General features: G+C 30.8%; 1 protein-coding gene across 1 annotated transcript; it reads right to left on the bottom strand.

Annotated features, from left to right (window-relative positions):
- Positions 1-15590: 15590 nt before the first annotated feature.
- Positions 15591-16435, bottom strand: LOC115884194 (homeotic protein Sex combs reduced-like; the record flags this gene model as incomplete). Its single annotated transcript, XM_030902685.1, has 1 exon — positions 15591-16435. A coding segment is annotated over exon 1 (706 nt), but the record flags the coding sequence as incomplete, so codon positions are not given.
- Positions 16436-26945: the final 10510 nt, after the last annotated feature.

The following is a 26945-nucleotide window of genomic DNA, read 5'->3' as shown; positions in this document are numbered from 1 at the left end:
AATTCCATTATACTCTATTTTAGACAAAAAGTTTTCAGATAAAAATCTTCATGAGATTGTCTCCTCCGTTTTTTTTTCTAAAGCCTGTCATTTTTGACATATGACACAAACATATGTTTTTTTTTAAATTGAAACCATAGTTGGCCGTGACTTCATAAAAAGCGCCATTTTTTAAGCTTTTCAGCGATATAAGCTTTAATATGTTTTTTGGTTTGGTTTGGTTTGGCAAACATGCAAATATGAATTTTTAGTAGGATTTTTGAATCAGCTTTTATTGGCCATAAATTTTTGAGGATACGTTGACCAGTTACTTACGTTTTTTTAGAGAAAGGTTTTCAAGACATGTTAGAAAAGTTAAATTTAGATACTCGCGCATCATAGAGTAGTTCCAACATGACTTTCATTATGACTAGTTAATGAAAGAAATGTTAAAAATTATTTATATCATAATTATGCAAACTCAGGGACAGGAAGAGGTGAACCAATTGCATGGGCCTTTTCGATTACCCTGACCTATCCATTTTATTTTTTTTTATGTGGTATGGTTAACAACAAGGTTTACAAAAGAACTTATGTATTAAGAGAGGCACACGAAGAGCTGGTACGGGAGAACTTTAAGTCGACCGGTAGTTCTGCGAGAATAGCTAGTAATACAGTTTTAAAAAGATGCATTTATGTACTCAAAACAATGGTGGATTTTTGAATATTTTCTATAATAAATTCATATTTGCAAATTTTGTTTATTTGAATTTACCTACAAAGTTTCGATGTGACAGTTTCACATTTCTGAGAGCAACGACGATTGAACTTGTTTCCATGGCTAACTAAGAGAAATTGTTTAAAAATGATAAGAATTGACTATAACTCAGTAATTTTTCAAAAAAAAATCATATTATAGCTTATATCCCTGAAAAGCCTAAAAAATGGCGCTTTTTCTGAAGTCATGGCCAACTATGGTCCATTTAAAAAACATATGTTTGTTTCATATGTCAAAAATGACAATCTTTCGAAAAAAACGGAGGACAAAATCTCATTAAGGATGTGATGATCTACAACTTGTATCTGAAAACTTTTTGTCTAAAATAGATTACAATGGAATTAGGGACAATTAGGCGCAAAATTAATTTTTTTCGAAATATTTAGTAACCCATGAACTTTTTGAAAAATCTGAAAGGCACATATTTATGACCCCACAAAACTGGCAATTCTTTCCTCATTTAACCGACTCTCTATCTTCAGTAGTTTCCTAGATACCCATAGAGAGGATTTATCCAAAAACAACAAAAAATAGGACAGCTTGCATGTAGATAGAAAGGTCCTTCAAAAAGTGTTCTCGGCCGTTCCACCACTGGGCATACAGTCGCTGGGTGCGACGGGTGTCCACGGCGCGAACCTATGGGCGGGTGCATACGCCGTCGAATCTGACCCGATCGCCGGCCGGAGATAATTAAGACGCTTAAATGCAAATGCGCGAACCGATCCGAGCGGGGATCGATTTTCTTTGCTCGGCAAAAATTGCTATAATCAGAGTCGATCGGCCATTACGATAATTGAGTGGTTATAACGGATTGAGTAAAAGGGGGGCCGATAACCTTAGCGGCATCTCTCTTTTTCGGACACTGCATGCCGGGGTGTGCAAGATTCTTCTGCCACGACGTTTACGAATATTATTTTGATTTTTTTTGTAATTCTTCATGTAACGATTTATCGTGAAAATATACCATATGGTCGAAAAAAAACGGCGTCAAAGACGACTGTGAAATGGCAATCGAGTAAGTTTTCATTTACTTGACCTTTAGGTACTGTTCTTTATCATTAAAAGGTGTTTACTTGGCCAGTTGGCCTTAAGGACGATAGGTATTATTTACCTTAATCGTAGTTCTACGTCATTTAAACTTTATAGACAACATCAAGCTCACCAAATCTCATAATTATTTCTTGCTTCTAAAAAACACTGTTCTATAATACCTACTGAAACAAAATCATTAGCGTACCTAGCAATTTATCCTGGAGGGGCTGGGGGGGGCCTGGGGTTGAGCCCAGGGGGGGCATATGACTTTAAAAAACACATTTTTTGAATAAAACGTTTACATGAATTTCTCTATCAATAAATTTCATAGACTTGGTTATCAAACCGTGTTCCCGTAGATTAATTAAATACCTACAAATTTTCTAAAAAAATAAAAATTAACACATTCTTTGTGTTAATTTTTATTTTTAACACAACAAAATAATATTAACTAAACAAAACTAGAAAACGTCATTTTTACTGCATCACAAGCAAATAAAAATTAATACGTAGCCAAGAGTGATCATTCAGGATTTCTCTGGGGGTACCCAGCAGTACCTGGGGGGGGTGCCGGCACCCCCTTGTACCCCTGTAGTTACGCCAATGAACAAAATAATACAAATACTAATTAGAATTATATTTTTCTGCACATAAAATTGCTGTCATGTTTCCTTTCACACAAATAATAAAAATAAAAATAGGTACCTGTCTATAGTGGAGCATCTACAGTTATAGTATTACCAGTTGTTTCAAAATCAAACCATCTCTTAATTTGGTTTTTAGAAATCTAAGGAATTATGTAATGTAATGAGCAATTAACAAGATCAAATTACATAGATTTATTTTTATTGCTATATATTTAATTGTGATGAAATGTTAGTCAATATATAAGTATATTTTCAAAATTAGTCTATTATCGCGCTATTAATAAGATCACATATAATATTTTTTAAAATTACACCAAATAAGCAATTAAAATTTTGAAGCAAAAACGTATTAATCCTACTAAGAGGCTTAAGAATGACGTAATTTTAATAAATACTTTTGCTTTCTGTATATTTTAAAACATTAATATACGATTAATTTTTATCCATTTGCCTGTTTCAGTTTTGTTTTGTATACACGGTGTTTCACGTTTAGTTCTCACCATTGGGATCTCGCAACCGATAAGAAATACAGGATGGCTACAAAGTTACCTGTTAGTGAACCCAATAATATTTTTAATTAAAAACATAAGACTTTGATATTATGGCAACATAGGTAGTAGGTTAAATTTAACAATTAAAAAAAATTCGAAAAAATCGAGTGGTTGTCAAAATTTGATCAAAAATATTTTTTTTTTTAAATTTTCTAAAAAATTCTTTTATCGAAATCTACTAGGTATGAAAATATTTGCATTTATGACAAGACTCACCCAGTATAAATATTTCTAGTATAAAGTTAAGACTATTAAACCAAACATATTCAAACTAAAATCTGCTACTACTAAAAAGTTTAGTTTTTAGTAGTAAAAACTAAAGTTCTGCTTTAGAAAGAAAGGCGGATAAATAAATATCAAAGTCAACATTTATTTTAATACTTTTTTATCTGTTTGGTTTGTTTTTTTTCAGAAATCACGTAGATATTTTTTGAAGAATATTCAAAAATATAGTCCGTCTAGAAAGTATCCGGAATTTTATATTTTTCCTAATTTTAATGTATTTGTTTTTCTGTAACACTCTTAATATAATTAATGTAACACTTGTATAAGTAAATAAAATTAATAATTTGTTATTATTTTTTTAACTTAAGTCGTAAAAATATATACAGTGTGACCCACTCAAGACCGGGCACCCTCCATAAAATCTGTGTTTATAGTCCGATTTTGATGATTTTTTTTTCAAATATAAAGTTTCAAAAAATGTACTTTAGGGCTCAATGTCATGTTATTTCACAAAAAACAAGGCCTACTTAATAAAGTTTTTGTGGTGAAAATTTGTAAAATCATATTAGCAATTTTTTTCAAAAAATTTGAGTACACCTACATTCGGCATCCCCAAAACAGTTCTGTTCCAAATTTCTGTTTAAAAATATTAATTATTAATAATTCTGCAGTTAAATTAAATAATTCCCTATTTTTGCCAATTTAACGATGAGTTATCAAGTAACCCTTGAAAAAAACAATCCACGACAACGAGTTTTATTACAAACAATGATAAAAATACTACAAGCAACACAATAACCGAATAATAAGTTAAACATATTCAAATAATTCTAGTTGCTTCTACCAGCCCTCCATTCAGTTCAATACATTTGTCGCATCTTTTCTTAGATTAACAGTTACATTCCTAAGATGCTGTGGTGTAATATTTGCAGAAGCCTCTGTAATTCTAATACGTAATTCATCTACAGATTGAGGTCTAGACTTGTAAACTTGTTGCTTTAAGAAACCCCAAAGAAAGAAATCAAGGGAGTGTTAGGTCCGGGGATCTCGGTGGCCACTCAATTAGCGGGCTATTTCGACCTATCCACTTATTTTCAAAATTTTCATTTAACCATTCCCTGACAACTGCCGCGTTATGCACAGGTGATCCGTCCAATTGAAATTTTAAATTCAAACGGGTTTGGCATGGTAAATTATGTATTGCATCCCAAAAGTCATTAATCAGAAAATTCAAAAACGTTGGACTATTCAAATTTCTCTCAAAAAAATATGGACCAATGATTCTATCATCAAGTATGCCACACCACACATTTAATTTCTGAGAATACTGTCTTCTTGTATTGATCACCCATTCAGGGTTTTCGACTGCCCAGAATCGCGAATTTTGAGAGGATACTACTCCGTTTGTACTAAATGTTGCCTCATCACTAAATAAAATTTCTTTTAAGAAATTTCTATTATTTAAATACTCTGCTTGAGCCCATAAGCAGAATTCTAATCGTCTAACATCATCTCCGTTTTCCAAAGTGTGTAAAATCTTTGGTTTAAAGGGTTTAACTTTATTAGTTCGCAAACATCTCCTAATATTTTCCCTTGGTATATCCAAATCAACACTGGCGCCTCTAATGCTTGCACGAGGATTGTTACGAAAATATTCTAATATTTCCTCATTCCGCCTATTTATTCAATGTTCCGGCCTTCTGTTTTTTAGTAAGTATTTTGACACACAACCAGTTTCATTAAAAACTCTATTTATTCGTTGAACCGTGCTTCTACTTACTGCAGGTCTGTCGGGATGTCTGTTGTTAAATTCTCTGGCAGCTTCTCCTGCTTGAAGATAGTTATCACCCACTAAACGAATCATTTCAATTTTATCCCTAATATTTAATTGTTCCATAATGCAAATAATATTTCTTGATACAACACTTTTCTGCGTGCTATTAAATTAATATTCAATTCTACGCTGCAAGAATTGACAGCTAATAAAACCCATTGTTGTGGATTGTTTTTTTCAAGGGTTACGTTATAACTCATCGTTAAATTGGCAAAAATAGGGAATTATTTAATTTAACTGCAGAATTATTAATAATTAATATTTTTAAACGAAATTTGGTACAGAACTGTTTTGAGGGATGCCGAATGTAGGGGTGTACTCAAATTTTTTGAAAAAAAATCGCTAATATGATTTTGCAAATTTTTCACCACAAAAACTTTATTAAGTAGGCCTTGTTTTTTGTGAAATAACATGACATTGAGCTCTAAAGTACATTTTTTGAAACTTTATATTTGAAAAAAAAATCATCAAAATCGGACTATAACACAGATTTTATGGAGGGTATATATATATATATATATATATATATATATATATATATATATATATATATATATATATATATATATATATATATATATATATATATATATATATATATATATATATATATATATATATATATATATATATATATGGATAATTGTAATTTTGCTTTCATCTTTCCTGATACTTTCTAGACGGACTATACTTTTAATACATAAAGAATCAAAATGTACCATCATGAAAATCAAATACCTACTCCCACTAAGAAGTGATTTTTTTCTAAATATATCCCGGAGACTCTGTACTGAAATTTTGTCTAATCGTCTTATTGCGTCTGTTTGTATGTGTATTTGTACACGTCCTTGCCAAAAATATAAATTATGTAATTCGAATATAATTAACTCAATTAAAAAGCTTGTTTGAGCCGATGTTTAAGGTCAGATGAGTCAACAATCTGGAAACCTCTTTTGGCTAATGCGAGATATTAATAAGTATGATAATTGTTTATCGTAATGTTGAAAAATATTTTGCACTAATTTTAAATCAGCTTTTAAATATATTTTGTTTATTCCTTTTTTTTATATTATATATTATTATAATTATATCATTATGATCAATGTGTACTACACTGAAACCTGGACACCTAAAACGGATATTATAAGGAAACTGCAAAGGTCGCAAAACGATTGATGGGACAATAACCAAAAAAGCCCGTAAAAGAATAGAGTGGATACGACAAAAGACTAATAGAGGTCATCCACAGAATCAAATCCCTCAAGTGGCAATGGCCAGGACAACTGCCAAGAAGGACGGATAACAGATGGACCAGAAAAATTACAGCATGGCATCCACGAGGAATTAAGAGACCTAGAAGAAGACCAAACCTGAGATGTGGCCCATGGTACAAAGAATACTCCAATTTCATTCAGTTCGCGCATACCACCTGTGACGTCACTAGGAAAATAAAGGAATAAATAAAAAATAAAGAAAGTTGACAGGAGATCTGCATTTTTGTATTTTTTAGGGTTATGGTTAAGAATTGTTTATTTTTTCTGACTTTTTAGTTCGTTTAATTTAATAATTACTAAATCCAGCAGTTCCAAAAATATATTTAAAAATAAAAGATAAAAATCCAAAATATTAATTATCTATTAACATGGATTTGGACGATAATAGGTAAGAGGATATCTATGGAAAAGTAAACACAAGAAGAATTGTTACATCATTTAAAAAATGTTGGGAAGTTGATTATTTCCCATCGAAAAGTAGAAAATGCCAATGCAGATAAATGTATTGTAATTGTAATAGAAGTAATTCCAAGGGTGAAATTTATTATAATTAGTGGAAGTAATTCCAAGGGTGAAGTTTATTATAATTAGTGACCTGTGCTTCTTTTTATATGTAGATGTTTCAGGTTTTGAGAATAAATCGGTTGAACGAAACCCAAAATTTAGAGGAAGTACTTGCATACCCAGAATATGCCCATCAAGGATTATAGCTCAAATTTCCTTTAATGGTAGGCAATTATTCAATACAAATTAACTTTTTTAAGTGACTGAAATATTAAATAGTTTACAATATGGTATATCACTGTAAAAAATATATTACTTTTAGGTACAATTAGGGCCTGATACATTTCAAAAGTAGAATATTATTTTATATTAAATGAGGTATTGTACCAACAATTAATTTATATTAATACCGGAGATTAAAAAATAAAAGAATAAACAGTTCTTTTTTTATACTACAAAAATAAACTATAGAATACAACAGTAATTAAAAAATTAAATAAAAAGTTATGACCCGGCCGAGATTCGAACTCCGGTCTCTCGCTTCCTAGCCTGACTCTTCACCCACTGCTCCAAAATAACTTGCTTAGCGACAGTTCAATGACGGTATATAAATAAAAAAAACAGATTCATTACAATATCTTGACGATTTGAATTGGCGCGCGGAGCGTGCTGACCAATAGCGCCTGTTATCACCTGTGATGTAGCGACCAACCTGCGCAATATCATACCTTGTTTTCTTTGTACCATGGTTGGGACCATGATATTAGAAAATTAGCAGCGATAACTTAGGCCTGCATAGCCAACAATAGACATTAATGGGCCCAACTACAAAGAGAGTATCTAAATATGTGATGGAGGCTACACCATAATTGGAAATGGTTGAATAAGCTGAGAATTGAATTGAATGTTGGCGAATTATTAATAATTTTATACAAAATTTAAAACTAGAAAATGTAGAAGAGAAAAAAATAAAAATGTAAAGATCTAAATGAAATATAAAGAGAAAAATAATACTAGGCTACCAAAATACACTAAAGAGCTTTACTTTAATCTGTGCTTTAACACAATTTACATTAAATATTGCCCCTTTTAATATTGTTCAAACTCGAACGTTGAGCGTAATTAATTTCACTTAAGCGAATTTGTTTTGCTAATTAACATGGCAATTAATACGCCTATTCTAATTAGATTCGTAGATTTTTCCAGGTCTACGCGCCTAGACCTACGACAGACTATAAATCTCCGTGGGCACCGCTTTTTAATATGTTATCACTATTTCCTAAGTTAAAAATCAAGTTTTCTCATAAGTTATAGCATTATTTATTAAAGGTAATTAACTAATTTCGACTTAAAGGTCGCATTTTAAACCGTTTAATTGCGTAGCTGCGATCTCGCAATGATTTATAGCCTTCCTTATTGAGTTATGTTGGGCGTTTATGTATTTGGACAGATTAAAAGGTTCGTTACTTAAGATTCCGACGATTAAGATTAATTTGCGTGGTTTTTCGGGCGCGTTAATTTGTTGTTTCGAAATGTTTCAAAATATCAGAAAAAATATAAATTATTTATGTTCTATTTGTTTGTTTTTTTTTCTCCTTGGCGACAAAACTTTATTTCTTCTCGTACGTTTTTTAATTCCTTCCATTTTTGAAAATTTTTGTATTTCTTTTCATAAGTTATTCGGGATTTAAATGGAAGTAGTGCGTTTGTCGCCTCAGCCTGAATATCTGTTGGTAATTTACTTATTTCGTTTTGAGCCATTTCTGGCTCCAATTCAATCAGCAATCGACACGAAAGAGAATTAAAAAATATTGACTAACTGATAACTAAAGAGACAGCTTTATTTATTTGTCAAATTAGATAGAAACCAACGCCAACCCAGCACAAATTTTTTCTACTCGTAATAAATTTCTTTAATAATTTCTGAATATTTTTTAAAACATAACTCGCTATGAAAAAATATTGTTAACTATAAGAAATATAAAATATTGTTACGGCGATAAAATTGCATTATCGTCTCCCGAAATTAATTCACGAGTGATGAATTTTTATATGCAGAATATACTGCCGAAGTTTCCGGAATACAGTTCCGACCACCCTGTATAAAAAACCTTGAAGCTATAAAAATAATATTTAATAAGAACATGTTAATCAGATACAGACAAATTATGTTATTATGTATTGTCTAATTAAAAAGAAAATTCAATAATTTAATTTGTTCTTAATAATAAAAAGATAGATGATGAATATTAAATATCTATTTTCCTCTTACGATATTTCCTAAAATATACTTAGATTAAAAATATTTTAGAGTAAATATATCACATCAAAATCCAAGACAGACGAATATATCCTTCAATCCTACTCTAAACTCCCCACAGACCCATAAAATCATTGCCTGTTTATTTAGCTATCCTTCGACATGCAAACCTAAAGAGAGAAAAAAACCTATCGCAAACCCATCTGCACCGCGTTATCAATTCTTAAAACACCGTTCGAAGTCTCCGAACTCGATCCATCGTGTTTCCAGAGTCTTCAGGGTTGATTTATAGAGCCTAGAGACCGATGTAGGGCTTTTAGAGGGTGAACTTTGGCAACCCTTAGATGATGCGGCGCGCGGCGGTTGATTTACGCGGTATTAGTTGACTTGGGGCTTTAAAAGGTGCATTCGTCGTCAAATTATCAAAATATTTAAACCAGTTTGTAATTTATGAATTAGGGGGTTCAATGTTGTATAATTAATTCAATATGGTGATGCTGTAATTAGGTGTGAATAAGTATTTTATGAAGTTATCGTATGTATACAGACTTTTTGGAAGTTTACTGTCTAGTACTTTTTGAGACTTTTATTTTTTTCCATAGCAACTGTTAAAATTGCCTTATATCTATCAAAAATAGTAAATAAAATAGCACTTTAACCGCAAGGGTAGATTAAATGATACTTTAACAGCGATGATAGGTTAAAAACTTTATTTCTTCTCGCACATTTTTTAATTGCTCCCATTTTTGAAAATGTTTGTATTCCTTTTCATAAGTTATTCGGGATTTAAATGGAAGTAGTTTGGATATGTCTTTTGTCGCCTCAGCCTGAATAGCTGTTGATAATTTACTTATTTCGTTTTGAGCCACTTCTGGCTCCAATTCAATCAGCAATCGACACGAAAGAGAATTAAAAAATATTGACTCAAAACTGACAACTAAAGAGACAGCTTTATTTATTTGTCAAATTACATAGAAACTAACGCCAACCCAGCACAATATTTTTTCTACTTGTAATAAATTCCTTGAAATAATAATTTCTGAATATTTTTTAAAACGTAACTCGTTATGGAAAAAAATAATGTTTTATACACGACGATAAAATTGCATTATCGTCTCCCGAAATTCATCGTCTTGTATAAAAAATAACTAAAAATCGTCATATTTATTTACATAAAGAGTTAAATATTGCTCCTATCATATTCTACAGGGCTATTTCCCACATTTAACACGGAGTACTGTAGCCAAATGATTATATTTTTAGAAACTGTGAGTGATCTTTGGATCGTTGGAGGACTACTAAAGTTACAATTAAAATAAAATTATTTTGAAAAGGTACTGAGTGTACCAAATAAAGAAAAAATATCAAAGTTGTTTTTTTAATGGAATACCTTGTATATTATTACATGTTTAGTTTCTATGATTAAAATAAAGATAAATTTGATTAAGGTTTACCCATTTTGTAAAAATGCAGTAACAATTTTAATGCTTCATTTCTCTATACGTATTTAAGTTTTTAAAACCAAATATTGTACTGAAGTTTTTCTATTTACGAAATTTTATGTTGCAATAAAAAAATATACTGCCTTATACAGAGTGTCTAAAAATTTATTTTTAAAAAATACTAGCTTTAAACGGCAATGAGGTCTAAATTATAAGTAAATGCATTTTGTACGAAAACTTGATGAAATAGGTAAAAACTATATGATACAATTTGATAGAAAATTAAATTGTGCATCTGACTCTCGTATAGTATACAAGATGTTCCATTTAAATTAAACAAGTTATTACCGTTTAAATCTAGTAATTATTTAACATAATTTTTTAGACACTCTGTATAAGGTAGTGTAATTTTTATTTAAAAGGGTAAACATTAAATACACCCTTGTATTAACCTTATTTTTGTCGTTAATTTTAATTAGTAGATAAAAAATAATTACTCAAAAAGTTTACCAATAGAATTTTAAGGAAGCATTTTATTTAACAGCCCATAAACAACTTATTAAACGCGGACATAAGGTTTTCCTTTTACACTTAATTTTGTTGATAGCTTTAATTATCGTTTTAATGATACATAAACCACGGAATTAATTACTTAATATCATACTTACCTATGTAATTAATAAAGTGACAATGTGATTTTTTCTGTATAAACGAATTAATTATATATAGAAAATGGTATGTTCCTGTGTTTTTTTAAATGGAAGGGCAAAACTCCCACTGCAAAAAGTTTATTTTACAGAAAATTGACCCATATGAAAGTTGTTCATAATAAAGGGACAAGCAACTTTTCCTCATGAATTTTTTTTGTAGCTTTTTCTTGTAGCAGTTCATGAACAAATTAGGGTAGTTTTCAATGTTACTCTTTTTTCAGCAAATTCACCCTAGGAAACTCGTTCAAAATAAGACTACATATACCTTGGCCTTATGAGCTTTTTTTGTAACTTGACTATTTTTGAAGATAGCGCCTAGATCATGAACAAGTGGTGGTAGCTTGAAATGTTTTTTTTTAAATCAAATATTAAAAAAATCATAATATTCATTCACTTGATGAATTCCATGTTTCGTTTTGGGGAAATAAATACATATCATAGGGAAGTTTGCATTTAATTTTAATATGGACACCTTTAAGTTGGTAAATTTGTAGAACGAAACAAAAATTATGAAACTACCCTAATTTGTTCATGAACTGGACGCTATCTCCAAACATAATCAAGCTACAAAAAAATTCATGAGGAAAAGTTGCTTGTCCATTTATTATGAACAACTTTCATACGGGTCAATTTGCTGTAAAACATCCTTATTGCTCAAAAACCACAAGGGGAAAATTTCCAATTTTGTTAATTTTACACTCAGAAGACAGTCGCTGACAAACTCTGAAAAAATTAATTAATTCTTTTCTTCAAATGACAATTTTATTGAAATATACTTTCCAAAAGTCAAAAACAAATATGAAAAAAAAACCTCTGTATGAAGCGTTCTTTCAACAGATCCGTATAATGAACGATAACTCTTTGATGCGCCTTTTTAATGATACATAATTTGACGTACTATTTCCTTGTCTAAACAAAAATCCATTTATTATTCCGCATTCTGTATTGGTAACGATTTCCTTCCATCAACATCACGTTCTAATTTTATTAACACTCGACCTAAGTTAGGCTTGTCAGAATTTCTTGTACCTACAACCATTTACAGTGATTGATGGTTTTAAAACAACTATTAAATCTTTAACCCCACAACAACTGAGACGTTTTCACCAGTAACAAATATAAAATTATATTTTTCCATAACAACTGTTAAAATTGCATTATATCTATCAAAGATAGTAAGATAAAATGGTATTTTAACCACAAGGGCTTAGATTAAATGATAACAGCGAGGATAGGTTAAAACTTTTATTTCTTCTCGCACGTTTTTTTAATTGCTTCCATTTTGAAAATTTTGTATTCCTTTTCATAAGTTATTCGAGTTTAAATGGAAGTAGTTTGGATATGTCTTTTGTCGCCTCATTTCTGAATATCTGTTGTGCACTGGCTAGATCTTCGAGCCATTTCTGGCTCAATTCAATCAGCAATCGACACGAAGAGAATTAAAAATATTGACCCAAAGCTGACAACTAAAGAGAAGAGACAGCTTTATTTATTTGTCAAAATTACATAGAAACCAACGCCAACCCAGCACAATATTTTTTCACTGTAATAAATTCCTTGAAATAATAATTTCTGAATATTTTTTTAAAACTCGCTATGGAAAAAAAGTTTTTTTTTTTTTTTTAAAATACCATTTTATTATCGTCTTGTATAAAAAATGACTATTTTTCTGGTATGTTGTGGTTAGATTTTTATCCTGGTATGAAAAAAGCCATACAAGGAATCCCAATATTTTGTGGACATAGAACTACTACTTGTTTCTGGAATCAAAATAAGTTAATTAAGCCTAATCTACCTCTATACAGGGCATTAAACACATTGTTTCAGATATTTTTAAGGAACGATGTTCCGATTTGAATGACATTTGGGGTGCCTATGTTTGCTAAGCGCTTAACATTTGACTTTTTACAAAAGTACAGGGAAGGGTGAAAAGTACAGCCACCCCTACATAAGTTTTAGTAGGAATATTTTTAACTCCTTCGACGACTGATTTTTTTTTTTTTTTTTTTTTTTTTTTTTTTTTTTTTTTTTTTTTCACAAATTTTGAGTCATTAAAAAAGTGGTACAATTTTTAAAAGTAAGTATAAGAAATAAGGGTGCCACTTTATCAGGGATAATGTCACTTCATTAAATAATGCCATTTTATCTAAAGAAGAAAACGATGAATTTAATATATACTACCAGTGTCAATCCATATGATACCTGGATACTTGAAACAGACATTATAAAGGAAACTGCAAGATCGCACCATACTCAATGGAACGAAATATGCTGGGAATAACAAAAAAATCGTAAAAGGAGTAGAGTGGATACGACAAAGACTCAGGTAATAGATGTCATCCACAAATCAAATCCCTCAAAGTGGCTTAATAGGCAGGACACCCTGGCAAGAAGGACGGAAATACCTAGATGGACCACAAAAATTACAGCATAGTATCCACGAGGAACTAAGAAACACAGAAAAAGACCAAACCTATGAGATGCCATGATATATTAGGAAATTAGCAGAGGATAACTTGGGACCGCAAAACAAAAAATACTCTGATTAAACATACACAAATATTTATGTATGTTTATACTATCTATAAATAGTAGATTCCTTTTTATTATAACGCAAATATCATAAAACTACAATTATCACTATCTGAATATATGAATTATTACCAACTTAAAACTGTAATAAACATTATCCTAAATTATGATAATTTCAGCTATAATGACGATAGGTCTATTACTAATTTTTCAAACGTTATTAATATTTTAAATAAATTTAAAACTATTTACAACCGTATTTTGTTGCAACATTTGTGTAATTATTATGAAACTTGATTACGAAATTGTCACTTGTAAAAAAATGTATGTAGGTATAACACTTTTGATAAAATTAATGACTATATTTATTAAAAAAAACTGCTTACCATTTCCGATTGTGAAATTTTGGTAGTATTATTTATGTTGAATATGGATGTTGTAATAATTATTTTAATATTTTGTTGGCTGTTTTACTAATTAACTTGTCAATTTAATTAAACAACAACATTCCAAAATTGTGTCCGTTTATTTTGTTTTGTGTAATATTTATTCAGATTTTTTCTTAAAAATTTATTGGGCATTTATAAATGGGTTTGTTCAAAATTTAGAATAAATTAGTATAAGTTGAATTTGTTTATTTTTGTTAGATTATACATATTAATTATTTTTTTCTGAGTTTTTGATATATAAATAAAAATAAAGGAGAAAGAAAAAACTAATGATTAAAAATACAAATAGAAAAAAAAATTAACTACTAATCATTAAACAAAATTATTTCTATAAGAAATTAAATGGCCAGCTCAAAAAATATTTTTTTTTTTATAAAATACATATTCTTAAAAATAAAGACCAAAGACTTCATAAAATGTCATTAAAGGAATAATTAGTCCTTAAATGTTATAAAAAGTATTATTTAAGTCCGATATAATTTTGTAATGCTCCAACTTTACCAATATTAAGTCAAGATAAAAAATAATAGAAACACAGTAAATAATTTTGTATTAAGCATTAGCATAAGCATTAAATATGCATCTTTATTTTATTATATACAATTATGGGTATGTTATCTAAATTTGGTCATATTTTTATCACGTATTTATAAAATTTATTCATAATTAATAGCTGACTATGTACGTTAAATTATTTTTAAAAAGCTCATAATATTTTTAGACATTTTAAAATAGGTACCCACTTTAACAAAAAATAATAATATATAAACTTAGAAAGAAAAAGTACCCAGCTGATTTCGAGTTCAGGTACTCATCAGTAATTTTCTTATTCATAAAGAATCAAATATACTACAGAGAAAAATAAATTGTAATAAACCACATAATTAATTGTGAAAACACTAAAATGGTACTAGGCATCACGTTGTAGCTTTTATTTCTACCAATTTGTAGATCTCCATAATAGCTAGATGTGCTTGATTTTATACGAAATATAGCTAATAAGGGTATGAAATTTGATAATTCTCTAATTTGTGTCAGAGAATATTCAGATTGTACTCAATGAAATTTATATGAAAATCTGGTATTTTAAAATTATTGCATATAACTATATTTTTACACATTTGTTGTAAAATTAGGTACTATTGGCTTTAAGGTTTGGTAAGAATAAATACAACAATTATTGTATGTCAAACGTTTATAAAAATCTATGTACAATGTTGTATTTTTTACTTTTGCATATGTTTTTTTTCTGTACATAAAATTCTTAAGAAGAAAGTTTGCACACAGTAAGACACTTAAGATTATTATTATACTATATCATAATATTAAAGACTCAAATTTCTTTCTAAATCTACAAACTTTGAGGTACTTACTTTGTCCAAGGTGTACTCGCTTCATCCAGGGATAAATCTGCGGAGGATTACTCGACGAACTCCCACCTTTCGAGTTATTGTTGTTCGTGCTTGCCTTCTGTTCATTACTCGAAGTCGAACTCGTACTCGAAGCCGGCGAGGACAAATTCTGAGACGCAGTAGACGAAGCAGCCCCTGCCTTCCCCTGAGGCGAAGTACTCACCGACAACGGCGACGTCAACCCCGAACTCTTCGAAGTTATCGTCGCGTTCGAGTTATTACTCGCCTGAGCACCTGCCAGAGGCGGAGTACTCCTCGCCGGAGGCGCGTTAGTGCTCAAATCCTGAGGACTCGCCACTCCGGTAGATGATGTCGAGTCAGCGTATTTACAACTAGCCGCAGCGCTGAGCATTCCTGGACTTTGTCCTCCTGGACTCGCATGGTGCATGGCGGTAGCTCCGGGTATTCTCTGAGGTTGGAGCTGAGTATAGTCTCCCATTGGTTGAAGTCCGTGTCCTGGAGCAGGGGTTGCGTACGGGTGAGGTGTGTATCCTTGAGGACCTACTTGGGGAGGCGAGTAACATGTTGGAGGATAGCTAGCCGCTGCTGCTGCGTTGGGGTTGTAATAATCAGCTCCAGGAGAGGCTGCTTGATGTGCGTGATCTCCTGCACGACCCTGTTGTCCATAGCACTGGGCCAGGGAGTTCACGAACTGATACGAGCTCATAATATCGTCACTTAGTCCGGGAAAATCCTCAAAAAACTCGTCGCATTATTTTTCGGAAAATAATCACACTGAGTCAGTATACTTTACGAGAGAGCACAGTTACCAATGAGTGTCGAGAACAACATCGCGATGCCAACTGAATCACGTGGATTCTTGCGGGATAGTAAAACATCAGGCAGTAGAAACACACGCGATCCCACGCTCGCAAGCGACGAAAACGGAGCTACGCTGGCTCAAACAGGATGGAAAGAGAGGGAATTATATGGGAGGGGATGGTCGGTTGACTGGCGCAGGCCGGAGGCGTGGCCAATCGGCTCGAGGGGGCGGTGCCCGCGATTCAAATTGATAATTTGTGAATTGTTTAAGATTTGATGCTCAGCTGAGCGGTCTACTGGATTCCGGTAGCCGAGCTAATGAATCAACGCACTCTCTCTCACGGAGATGATGGTTTTGCCGGCTAGATGATGATACTCGCTCGGTTTATCTTATGGCTTTAATCTTTTATAGTTTTGATGTGTGTTTGTGTCTGTGTGTGTGTGATATCTTTTTTGATTTGGTTTTGTTTTCGATTTTCTTTTCGTTTTTTTTTTATGATTGTTGTTTTTTGGTGCGGAGGAGTTTAATGTGTATGTGATGATCTAGTTGTTACGTTCATCTGTAATTAGAGGTATAATATTTTAGTTTATTATTGTTTATAAATTTTTATGTCTTCAGTTAGTATTTTTTTACCACATTTTTACAAGTCTTGAAAATCAAAATAAGTTTCTGTCTGGTTATAATAATTTAGTTTTATTATTTTTTAATTAAAAGTAGAAAATTACAGTTTATTTTTTATATCGGCTATACAGTATGTCCTCGGATTGTTTTTACAACAGAAGAAACTTTTTATATTATTGACATTTTGAGAAAATGCATTTTTTATAAGAATTTTTGCTTTGTTCTAAAATTGTTAATCCCATTTATAATTTTCCAAATTTCCATAACAAAATTTAAAAAATGAAAAAAAAAAAAAAAAAAAAACGCCTTTCTATGGTAATATAATTTTGTTTTCTTCTTTTGATAGATTGTTATTGATAAAATTTTAATTATCGTCATATTTTGCTGTTTTAAGATGTTATAGATGTACACAATTTATTTAGTTCAATAAAGTTACGGAAAGGGCATAACAGTTATCGGAAATGAAATAATTTAACAACGGCAAAATAAATAATACCTAACCATCTATGAAAGAATTAAATCTAAATTATATAACCATAGAAACGCCTTTTGATTATTAGGACTTAGAAAAATTCAACCATATTTTCATGTTGTTTTATTTTACCTAAAACGGTATGAAACTTAATAGGAATATAAACGGATTAACCATTTTGGAACAAGCAAAAATATTTATGCAGGACGCATTTTTCCTCAAAATGTCAATAATAAAAAGTTTTTTTCCCTCTTGTAAAGACAACTGGGACATACTGTATATTCAGATCAATTATTTTTTTTATTAAAACATTATTAAATATTCTATACAGTAGGTATATTCTCGGATGATCTTTACTCATGTAAAGATAAAATAAAAAGAAAAGCTCTTTTATTATTATTAAAAATTTTGCTTGTTCAAAAATGATGTTGAATGATCTTTACAGAAAATAATGAAAAAAATAAAAAAAAAAAAAAATAAAATCCTAAAAATCAAAACGCGTTTCTATGGAACCTAATACCCAATTGTTTTTATTTTTGAAAGATGTTTATTATAAATTTGGATTAAGCAGATTAGCTGTTGTTATAGTATAGTATCATTTCTTCCGATAACAAAAAACGAAATAATTTTTACTTTTATTAAGCAGTTTAGAGCTAGCAATTTTTTATAAAAATTGGATTTTTCTCATAATGTTAATAAAATATAAAATTAAAAAAGGTTTTTCTTTTTTAATGACGTTCCAGGGACATACTGTATATTTAAAGCAAATTTTTGTAACATTACGTCTAAAAGATCATTACCTACTGTCTCCTAGCTAGTAAAAATAAAAAAATATTCATAATTGAAGAATATACGATATCAGAGTATTTTTGAAAAAGACACGCATTTTCATTCTTTATTAAATTATTTTAATTGTTCTGTTTTATTTTATAAATCCAATATAAATATATTAGAAGCTTCAAGATAATAATTATAATAATTGAAATTATTTACTTTTTTCATATCAAGTCTTTTATATGAATTAAAAAATATGTTAACAAATTTCACTCATAAATATTGTTAAACAATCTCAGAATTGTACAAATTACGCAATTGTATGATCTTAATTATTAACTCATAAGAAATTATAAATTAGGATCAATTACGTGACTGACACTTCACATGCAGTGAGTTTAATATAATGAGAGTACAGTAATTTTATTCAAATATATTATAATAATGCTAAATTAAATTACAGTAGTGAATTAAAAGAAACTGAATATTTTCATGTTAGGGAAAATTTTTGTTACTGCTTCCTTTTATATCACACTCTATTTATTTTTTCTTTCTAAATTTTTTTTTTTTAAAAAAAAATTGTTACGCACTGTTAAATTTTGCGTCTAAAAGGGTACTAGGCATCACGTTGTAGTTTTTATTTCTATGAATTTGTAGATTTCCAAAAGAATTAAATATGCTTGATTTATACGAAAGTAGCGGTAGAACAAGTGTGGTGATAGTTCTCACAATTTGTGTGAGAGAATATTCAGATTGTACTTGTTGAAATTTAAATGAAAATCATTTTTACTAATTATGAACTAATTACTAACTATATTTTTGACAAATTTTCTGGTACTAAGTATTGTTGTCAACTGAGATGGAGAAGAATAACAGCTTAGCTTAGCTAATACAACAATTTTGTGTCATATGTTTATAAAAAAAATCTAAGTACCTACATTGTTATAGTTTTTTATCTTCTATGTTTTTTCTCGAGTGTCGAAGTAGCTTTTTTGAGAAAATTAAACAAAAAACATGAAAATATGATGAATTTTTTCTCTCCAAGTCCTAAAAATCAAAGGCGTTTCTATGGTAATATAATTTCGATTCATTGATAAATGGTTATTAATTTTGATTAACTCATATTTTTTTGTTGTTGTTTGGCACGCACATTTTTCGATAACTATGATCACCCTTTCCGTAGCATTGAACTAACTAAATTTTTGTTTCTTAACATTTTAAAACAACAAAAAAAAAAAAACGTGTTAATTAAAATTTATCAATAACATCTATCGAGTTATGAAAACGATATTATATTACCATAGAAACACGTTTTGATTTTTAGCATTATAAATATTCAACTATATTTTCATAAGGTATGGAAATTTGTAATAATAAACGGTATTAACATTTTTTCTCAAAATGTCAATAAAAAAGTTTTTCTTCTGTAAAGACAACTGGGATTAAAACCAGCAATACTTCGAATATTAAAATAAACTCACCTACCTACACGTATTTAAGTTTGATATACTTGAATTGTGAAGATATTTCCAAAAATAAATAATTATTGATAATATGTAAACTCTTAGATAAATATGCGTAATTAATTTAAACTACATTCACGTTTATTTGCCGTACGTAATATAAATTGACTGATAATTTAATTTTTAATTGCAGGGTATTAAATATATTGATACATATTTTAACAAGTTCATTAGTCGGCGATAGCTGCTATTAAGTTATATTGATTTCGATTTTTAATTGTTTGACATAACATTATATATTTTGTTATATATTTTAATATTCGTGAAAGTATTATTTAAAAGCATTTAGGTAGATTAGTATTATTTAAATTTGTCTAGAATTAAGTACTGTATTAAATATACTTTAATCAAGAATAAAAATTTAAAATTTTTAATAAAACATTTTTGTTTCGATTTTTCTAATTAGGAAACTTTTTTATTGAATTTCGGAAAGTATACTATATTTAATATAAATTGTATTATTTATTGAGGACAAATAGTTTTCCAAAAACCTAGTATATTCAAAAACAAATCGAAAATAATCTTTTGTAAAAAAATATCTACAGTAAGCCCCGAATCTTTTACAAGAGGAAAAAATAATTTTTTCTACAAACGTCAGTAAAAATGTAATTTTTGAACGCATGCTATCAGTGCCTAAAATGTGACATTATGTCACTGGTGCTAAAGCAAGTCACGTGATTTACTTTCAACACTGAAGCGATAATTGAAAAAAAAAGAAATCCTATTGATTCTTTATTATCCAGACTTGCTGAATGAAATGAATCAACAGTAATTCTATTAGCCGCTTCTTCAATTTCTGCTGGGAAACACTCAGTTTCTTGATCACTTTTCATCATTTTACAAGAGTTGAGGCACAAATTTGACATTAGTTGACAACAAATGATCGAATGTTTGGAATCTTTCAATTACCCTAGCAACCATAAACTTAATTAATTTGGATTTCAGAATGACATGTTATGAATTATTCATTAACGTAAAAAGTAATAATACCTTGATATTTGATATATACGAGCATAAACTTGTTTGTAGAAAAATAGTGTGTGATATGTGTGCTAAAAGTGATTTAATTTTGCTGCTTCCCTTCTTACAAAATAAAACAACTAAATAAAAAAAATATCATAAATAACTATTATTATTATCTTTGAGAAAAATGTATTCTTTTAAACGTTTTTGCTTTTTCTATAATAGGTAATTCGGTTTAAACTGTTCAAAATTTTCATTTTTTCATATTTTTTCTTCAGATCCAGAAGTCAAAAAAAAAAGATTTCTATGGTAACATCGTTCACTTGATCTGTGTATGCTGAATACTAATGTCAAATTTCAACAATTTGTTGTTTTATTTTACGTTGTCATTAAATGTTAGTGGTTATTAAAATTGTTATAAAATAAATATTTTAATAAAAAATAGATAAGTTATAATAATTATCAGATCTGCTACTTACTGAACGACGCGAATTCACGTACCTAATTTATACTAAGTGACATTAAAAATAGAACACTCACTAAAAATTGTTTAATTTTAATAATCTTTTGTACATGAATGTAGGTTGACAAAAGGCGTAAATGATCAAAATTTGGAGTGAAAATATTTGCTCGTTACCTTGTCCTTGTTAATAATGTGCTGGACCACCTCGATGTTCTATACATTCGCTGAGCCGTCTGGGTATGAAACTAATCAGATGATTTATGTCCTCTTGCGATATTTCAACCCATGCTAACTGTATTTCATGCCGAAGAGCTTCTAGTATCTGAGGAAGATGTGGCAAGTTTGTCACTCTCCTACCAATGATATCTCATACATGTTCAATTGGTGTGAGATCTGGAGATCTTGGTGGCCAGGGTAGGAGATTAACTTGGGCATTATGTAAGTGGTTCACAGTTAATCTAGCAACATGGGGACGGGCATTATCTTGTTGAAATATAGGATCGTGGAGCGTTCGTAAGTATGGAAAGAGATGAACTTCCACAATTTTCTCAATATAGCGTTGGGCTGTCATATTATATATTATATATATATATATATATATATATATATATATATATATATATATATATATATATATATATATAGTATATATATATATATATATATATATATATATATATATATATATATATATATATATATATATATATATCGATCGTTCCATTGTCCCTCGCTTAGATTTCTGGCACTCATTGCTCTTGTGACACCCTCCTTCCAAGTCTTCTTAGGTCTTCCACGTTTTCTTCGATATTGGGGTATCCATTGCATAATTAGTTTTGGAAGTCGTGTGTCATCCATCCTATGGACATATCCGTACCACATAAGTTGTTGGCGTTCGATGTCGGTTGCCAAAGATCCCTCTATTCTTATCCTCTGTTGGATTTCTTCGTTTCGGACTCTATCTCTTCGGGAAATTCCTAAGGTTCTTCTATAGGCATCCATTTCTACCGCTTCCAGTTTTTTCCGGTTGGCTTCCGTTATTCGCCAAGTCTCTGCACCATAAAGTAGTCTGCTCTTTACCAGGGTCTCTTATATATTGATCTTCCGTTTTTCTTCCCTATTTCATTAGTCCAAAATACTCCATTCAGACAGCCAATTCTTCTTCTAGCTTGTGATATTCGTTTTTAATTTCTTTGTCATCTTTAGCTGTTGTATCAAATATCACTTCTAGATAGGTGTAGTCATTGCAGGCTTCTATCTCTTCATTTTCTAGATGTACGCTAGATAGTTCTGCACCAATAGGTAGATATTTAGTTTTTCCTGTATTTATTTCCAAACCCAATCGTTGATATTCCTCTTGTAGTTTCCTTGTCATGTACTCCAAATCATCTTTATCGTTGGCCATAAGAATTTGATCATCTGCGAACTGCAGGGTATATAAACAGGTATCTCCCAGATTAATGCCCATTCCATTACATTTTCTCTTCCATTGTCTCAAGGCCTTCCTTACATATATTTTAAATAATGGGGCTTACAGCATCCTTGTCGTAGACCTTTATTGACAAAGAATCTTCCAGAAAATGTGTTGCTATTTTATTTGTGATGTCAGTTCTTCATTTTACCATAAGTTTTTCAGAGGCTCTAATTAGATTAATAATGTTGAGGTGTCAGTGAATAGTCTGTTAATGGAACGGTATCATATATGCTTTGTGAAGGAATCAGCAGCAAACACAAGGTGTAGCTGATCCAGCCACTAGCCACGCCTCGAACAAATATTAGAGGTGACCTGCTACCATATGCGATTGTTCCTCAAACCATAACTCCTACAACTTGGTTTACGTGTCTCTCCATGGCCAGCGGTTCCACAGTATCTTCTCACTCGCGCCCGACCGTCGTGCATTCACAAACAGAATCGTAACTCATCACTAAAAACGATAGCATTCCATTCTGCGCCCCATTCTTGTCGGACTCAGCACCACTCTAGACGTTGTCGTCGATGTTCGGGGGTCAATGGTAAAACCCAAAGAGGCCGAAAAGAAAACAGCCCAAAAGACCGTATCGTCGGTAAACAGTTCGCATCGTGATGAGTCTTCCGTGTTCCATAAACCATTGATTAGCAATTGCTCGGGAAGTGGCCGAGCGATCTCTGACAGCTAATTGCATTAAACGGCGATCTTGACCCTCATTGGTTAATCTTAGACGCCCTGTACCTCTGGCACGATGTTCACGGTGTTGTTGGAAGTAAGCTCTATAACAATTGACAACAGTGCAAACACTTCTAGCAATCTCTCGAAATGATAATCCTACCTCCCGCAAACCTACAATACGACCCCTATCAAAATCACTGAGTTGTCTAAAATTGGCACCTCTACGTATTCTAGGCATTATAATAATCAAATCAAAATCAAATCAAATCATTTATTGCATGTTAATAGATACAAGTATCCTTTAAAAGTCATATTTTGTAAAATGCAAAATTATAAAATAAACACAATAATTATCTAACAGTAATTTAAAGTACACAAAAAAAAACAATACACATGCACAATGTAATGTTTTAACCTATAACCACGCTAATTGTCGTTTTAAATTGATGTCTTGGTAAATTTCTGACATTTTGAGATAATTTATTAAAAAAGCATGTAAAAATTAATGAAGGCTGGAGTTCAGAGATCTTCCGAGGCGCAAATGAACAGGCTTTATATTCATTCTGTTTCTGGTTGCATAATTGTGTTGTTCATCATGAGTAGTATATAGTTCTAGGTTATCCTTCACAAATAAAAGACACTGGAGGATATAGCAACATGGAAGTGTATCAGTATTCCCCAGTCTTCTGTGAGCCGTTTTGTATCTGCTTGATAACTTAAATTTGACAAAATTCTCAATACTTTTCTTTGCAGTCCAAACAGTCTGTCAGCATGAGCTGAGTGACTCCAAACAAGTATTCCATAAGTACCGAGTGAATGAGAGCATGATAGGCAGCTACTAACACGTCACTCTCCACACACTTAGTCAATCGCCGAAATGCATACATGCTCATACAAACCTTCCCTGCCACATGGTCTAGAACTTTCTCGTTTGTGTCCCATTCTAAAAATCGGACATTGCAGAAATCTGCTTTATATTTTTGTTTAAGAGAAAAAATAACTCTTTCTGTTTTAGTGTCATTCAGGCATAATCGGTTTGCCTGAAACCAGTCACCACCATTTAGCAAAATCGATTCAAAATTTGTTTGAATTTCTTCAGGGGATTTCCGAGCACATAAGATAATGATGTCATCGGCAAAACAAAATCAAATTATTCTGAAGTGTAGCCACAGGTAAATCATTAATGTAAATTAAAAATAATAAAGGTCTAATACTACTGAGCCTTGCGGAACCCCATATTTTACAACATCAGAGAGCGTACCGTTGGCTAATGTTGGTTGAAATCGGTTTACAAGCCAATAATTTCGAACTCGAATTATTTACTCCATAATACTTGAAATTTTCACCATAAAAACATATGTTGTGATCCACATAATCTACTTGGTAAAGGTCACAGTAGACCGAACCAACATAGTTGCCGCTCTCAAAACCCTCAATTATATCTTCCATCAAACAAATGCAAGCCATTGTTGTAGATTTTCCTTTACAGTGGCAAACTGATTCTCTATAGACAGATTTATTAGATTCAAAATGTGTATGTTAACTGGTGTCTCCAATAAACATTCAAAAATTTTGTTTTTTTTTTTTTTTTATTAAATCTTTTTTAAATACTGGTACGATTTTGAAATTTTTAAACAACTGGGATACGTATCGTAAAAAACTCAGAAAAACGTAATAAACTCAGAAAAACACCTGATACTACTTTGTAGCAGAATAAGTAACAAACTTTGCGAAAGCCGGGTCTATATTGGATAACTAGAGATTTTAATTTCAAAAACATGTATAGCACAAAAACTAGTGTATTGACGGCGTTCAAATTATAATCATTTCTTATCCATACAATATTAAACATGCTTATAAACATTCATAAAATTAAATAATATTTAGTGGGTGTTCTATTTTCAATGTGACTTAGTATTTTTGACTAGTAGTAAAATAAAGCGAAAATGCAAGGCAAAAAAATGCAAATTAGTTCAATTCTTAGCCATTTTATAATGATCGGTTTACCACACGTATGCATATTATTAGTCGCTTACTAGTAAAAGGTATATTGTATTTATTACTAGTAAATAACATAAAATAAGAAACAGTAAGAAGACAGACAAATCTACAAAATTTCAAATAAAAACTCAAATATATCAAATGGAACCTCAAACAGAACTGTCAAGAATCTCCACCCTAGGTCCCCATCACCGTCTACAATGCATGAATACATAGACAGCATTATAAACTTTTCTTAATCTTTTTGTTAAGAATCTCCCCTAACATGGTTAATTTAAGCCGCTGTCGTTAGCAAATCTGCGTTTTATCGACGAAAAATTCAAACTCTCAATTGCGATAGCACTTAGATAGTTTCAATCGGCGGCTCGATTTTTCATAGAAAGTCGGTCTGTTTGAACCCGACGTTCGAACCGCATCGAGTAAACGGTTCTCTGGTAGGTTTTGGTTTGTATGTACGTGTTCCTGCTCGGTAAAACTGCTAAAGGAAAACAATCCGTAATCTATGGCGCGGGTATGATTGATTTATAGCTGGGCCCGAGGCTAAACAGTAAAGGGAAAGTGCTAAATGACGTCGTTTGAACATAATTAAACATACTTGGTAATGGCATCAGCTCAGTATATTGACATTTTGAGAAAAATGCATTCTCCATAAAAATTTTTGCTTGTTCTAAAATGGTTAATCCAGTTTATACTTTGTCAAATTTCCATACTGTTTTAGAGAATATTAAGAAAAATCTGAAAATATTGTTTTTTCCATAGCAACTGTTAAAATGTGTTTTTTTGTTTGCTTTATTGTACAAAAAGCCAAAACAGCTTCTTCGACAAAGCAAAACAAAAAAGCTCAAAAACAAATATACAAATAAACAAGTAAAAATGTCATACAATACAAATCAATTCAAAAAAAAAATTAACGTCATAAAATTACAAATACAAAACATATATGGACATTGCCATTGCAGGACACAAAGAAATGCGTATCAATAAAATTATACAAAAGGAAAACTGTAAATGGATAAAATAATGTTATATAAAATCAAAGAGTTATAAAATATTAAATACTAGACCTTTAACCAGTGAGTGAGATGATCAAAATTTTAAAATTCAAAATTGTTCATGATTAAACATCAACGAAAAAGTCGTTTACCGCACATAGAGCTCTCTCAGTAAGTATAATTTCCAGAGCTTGGCGAAATGCGGGGAAGAATGAAAGTGACTTGATATTCGATGGCAAATGATTGTACATTTTCTTGGCATTGTACCAGTATTGAGCCCATAACTAGTTCTGAGCTCGGGGTTGGCAGATAAATATCGTGCTCCGCATTCCTAAGTGGATAGTTGTGAGAAGGCCTTTCGGAATAGAGAATATGTGCACGCAGTTAAGCAAAACAGATTCAAAAATGAATAAGAAAGAAAGAAAAGTCAGTATTTTAGAATTTTTTAAAAAAGTTTTGAAAACTAATTTTATTGTCGTTACTTTTTAATAAGTATCGAACTGCTCTCTTTTGAGGTCTGAAAACACGATCAATTTTGTCGCAGCAAGTGGTACCCCAAGAATGGAAATATGTAAAGATGCATTCAAAGAACTTTCT

The sequence above is a fragment of the Sitophilus oryzae genome, unplaced genomic scaffold (genome assembly GCF_002938485.1).
Source record: "Sitophilus oryzae breed Bouriz unplaced genomic scaffold, Soryzae_2.0 scaffold_205_pilon_pilon, whole genome shotgun sequence".
Classification (NCBI taxonomy): domain Eukaryota; kingdom Metazoa; phylum Arthropoda; class Insecta; order Coleoptera; family Curculionidae; genus Sitophilus; species Sitophilus oryzae.
This window is presented reverse-complemented; position numbering and strand designations above follow the sequence as displayed.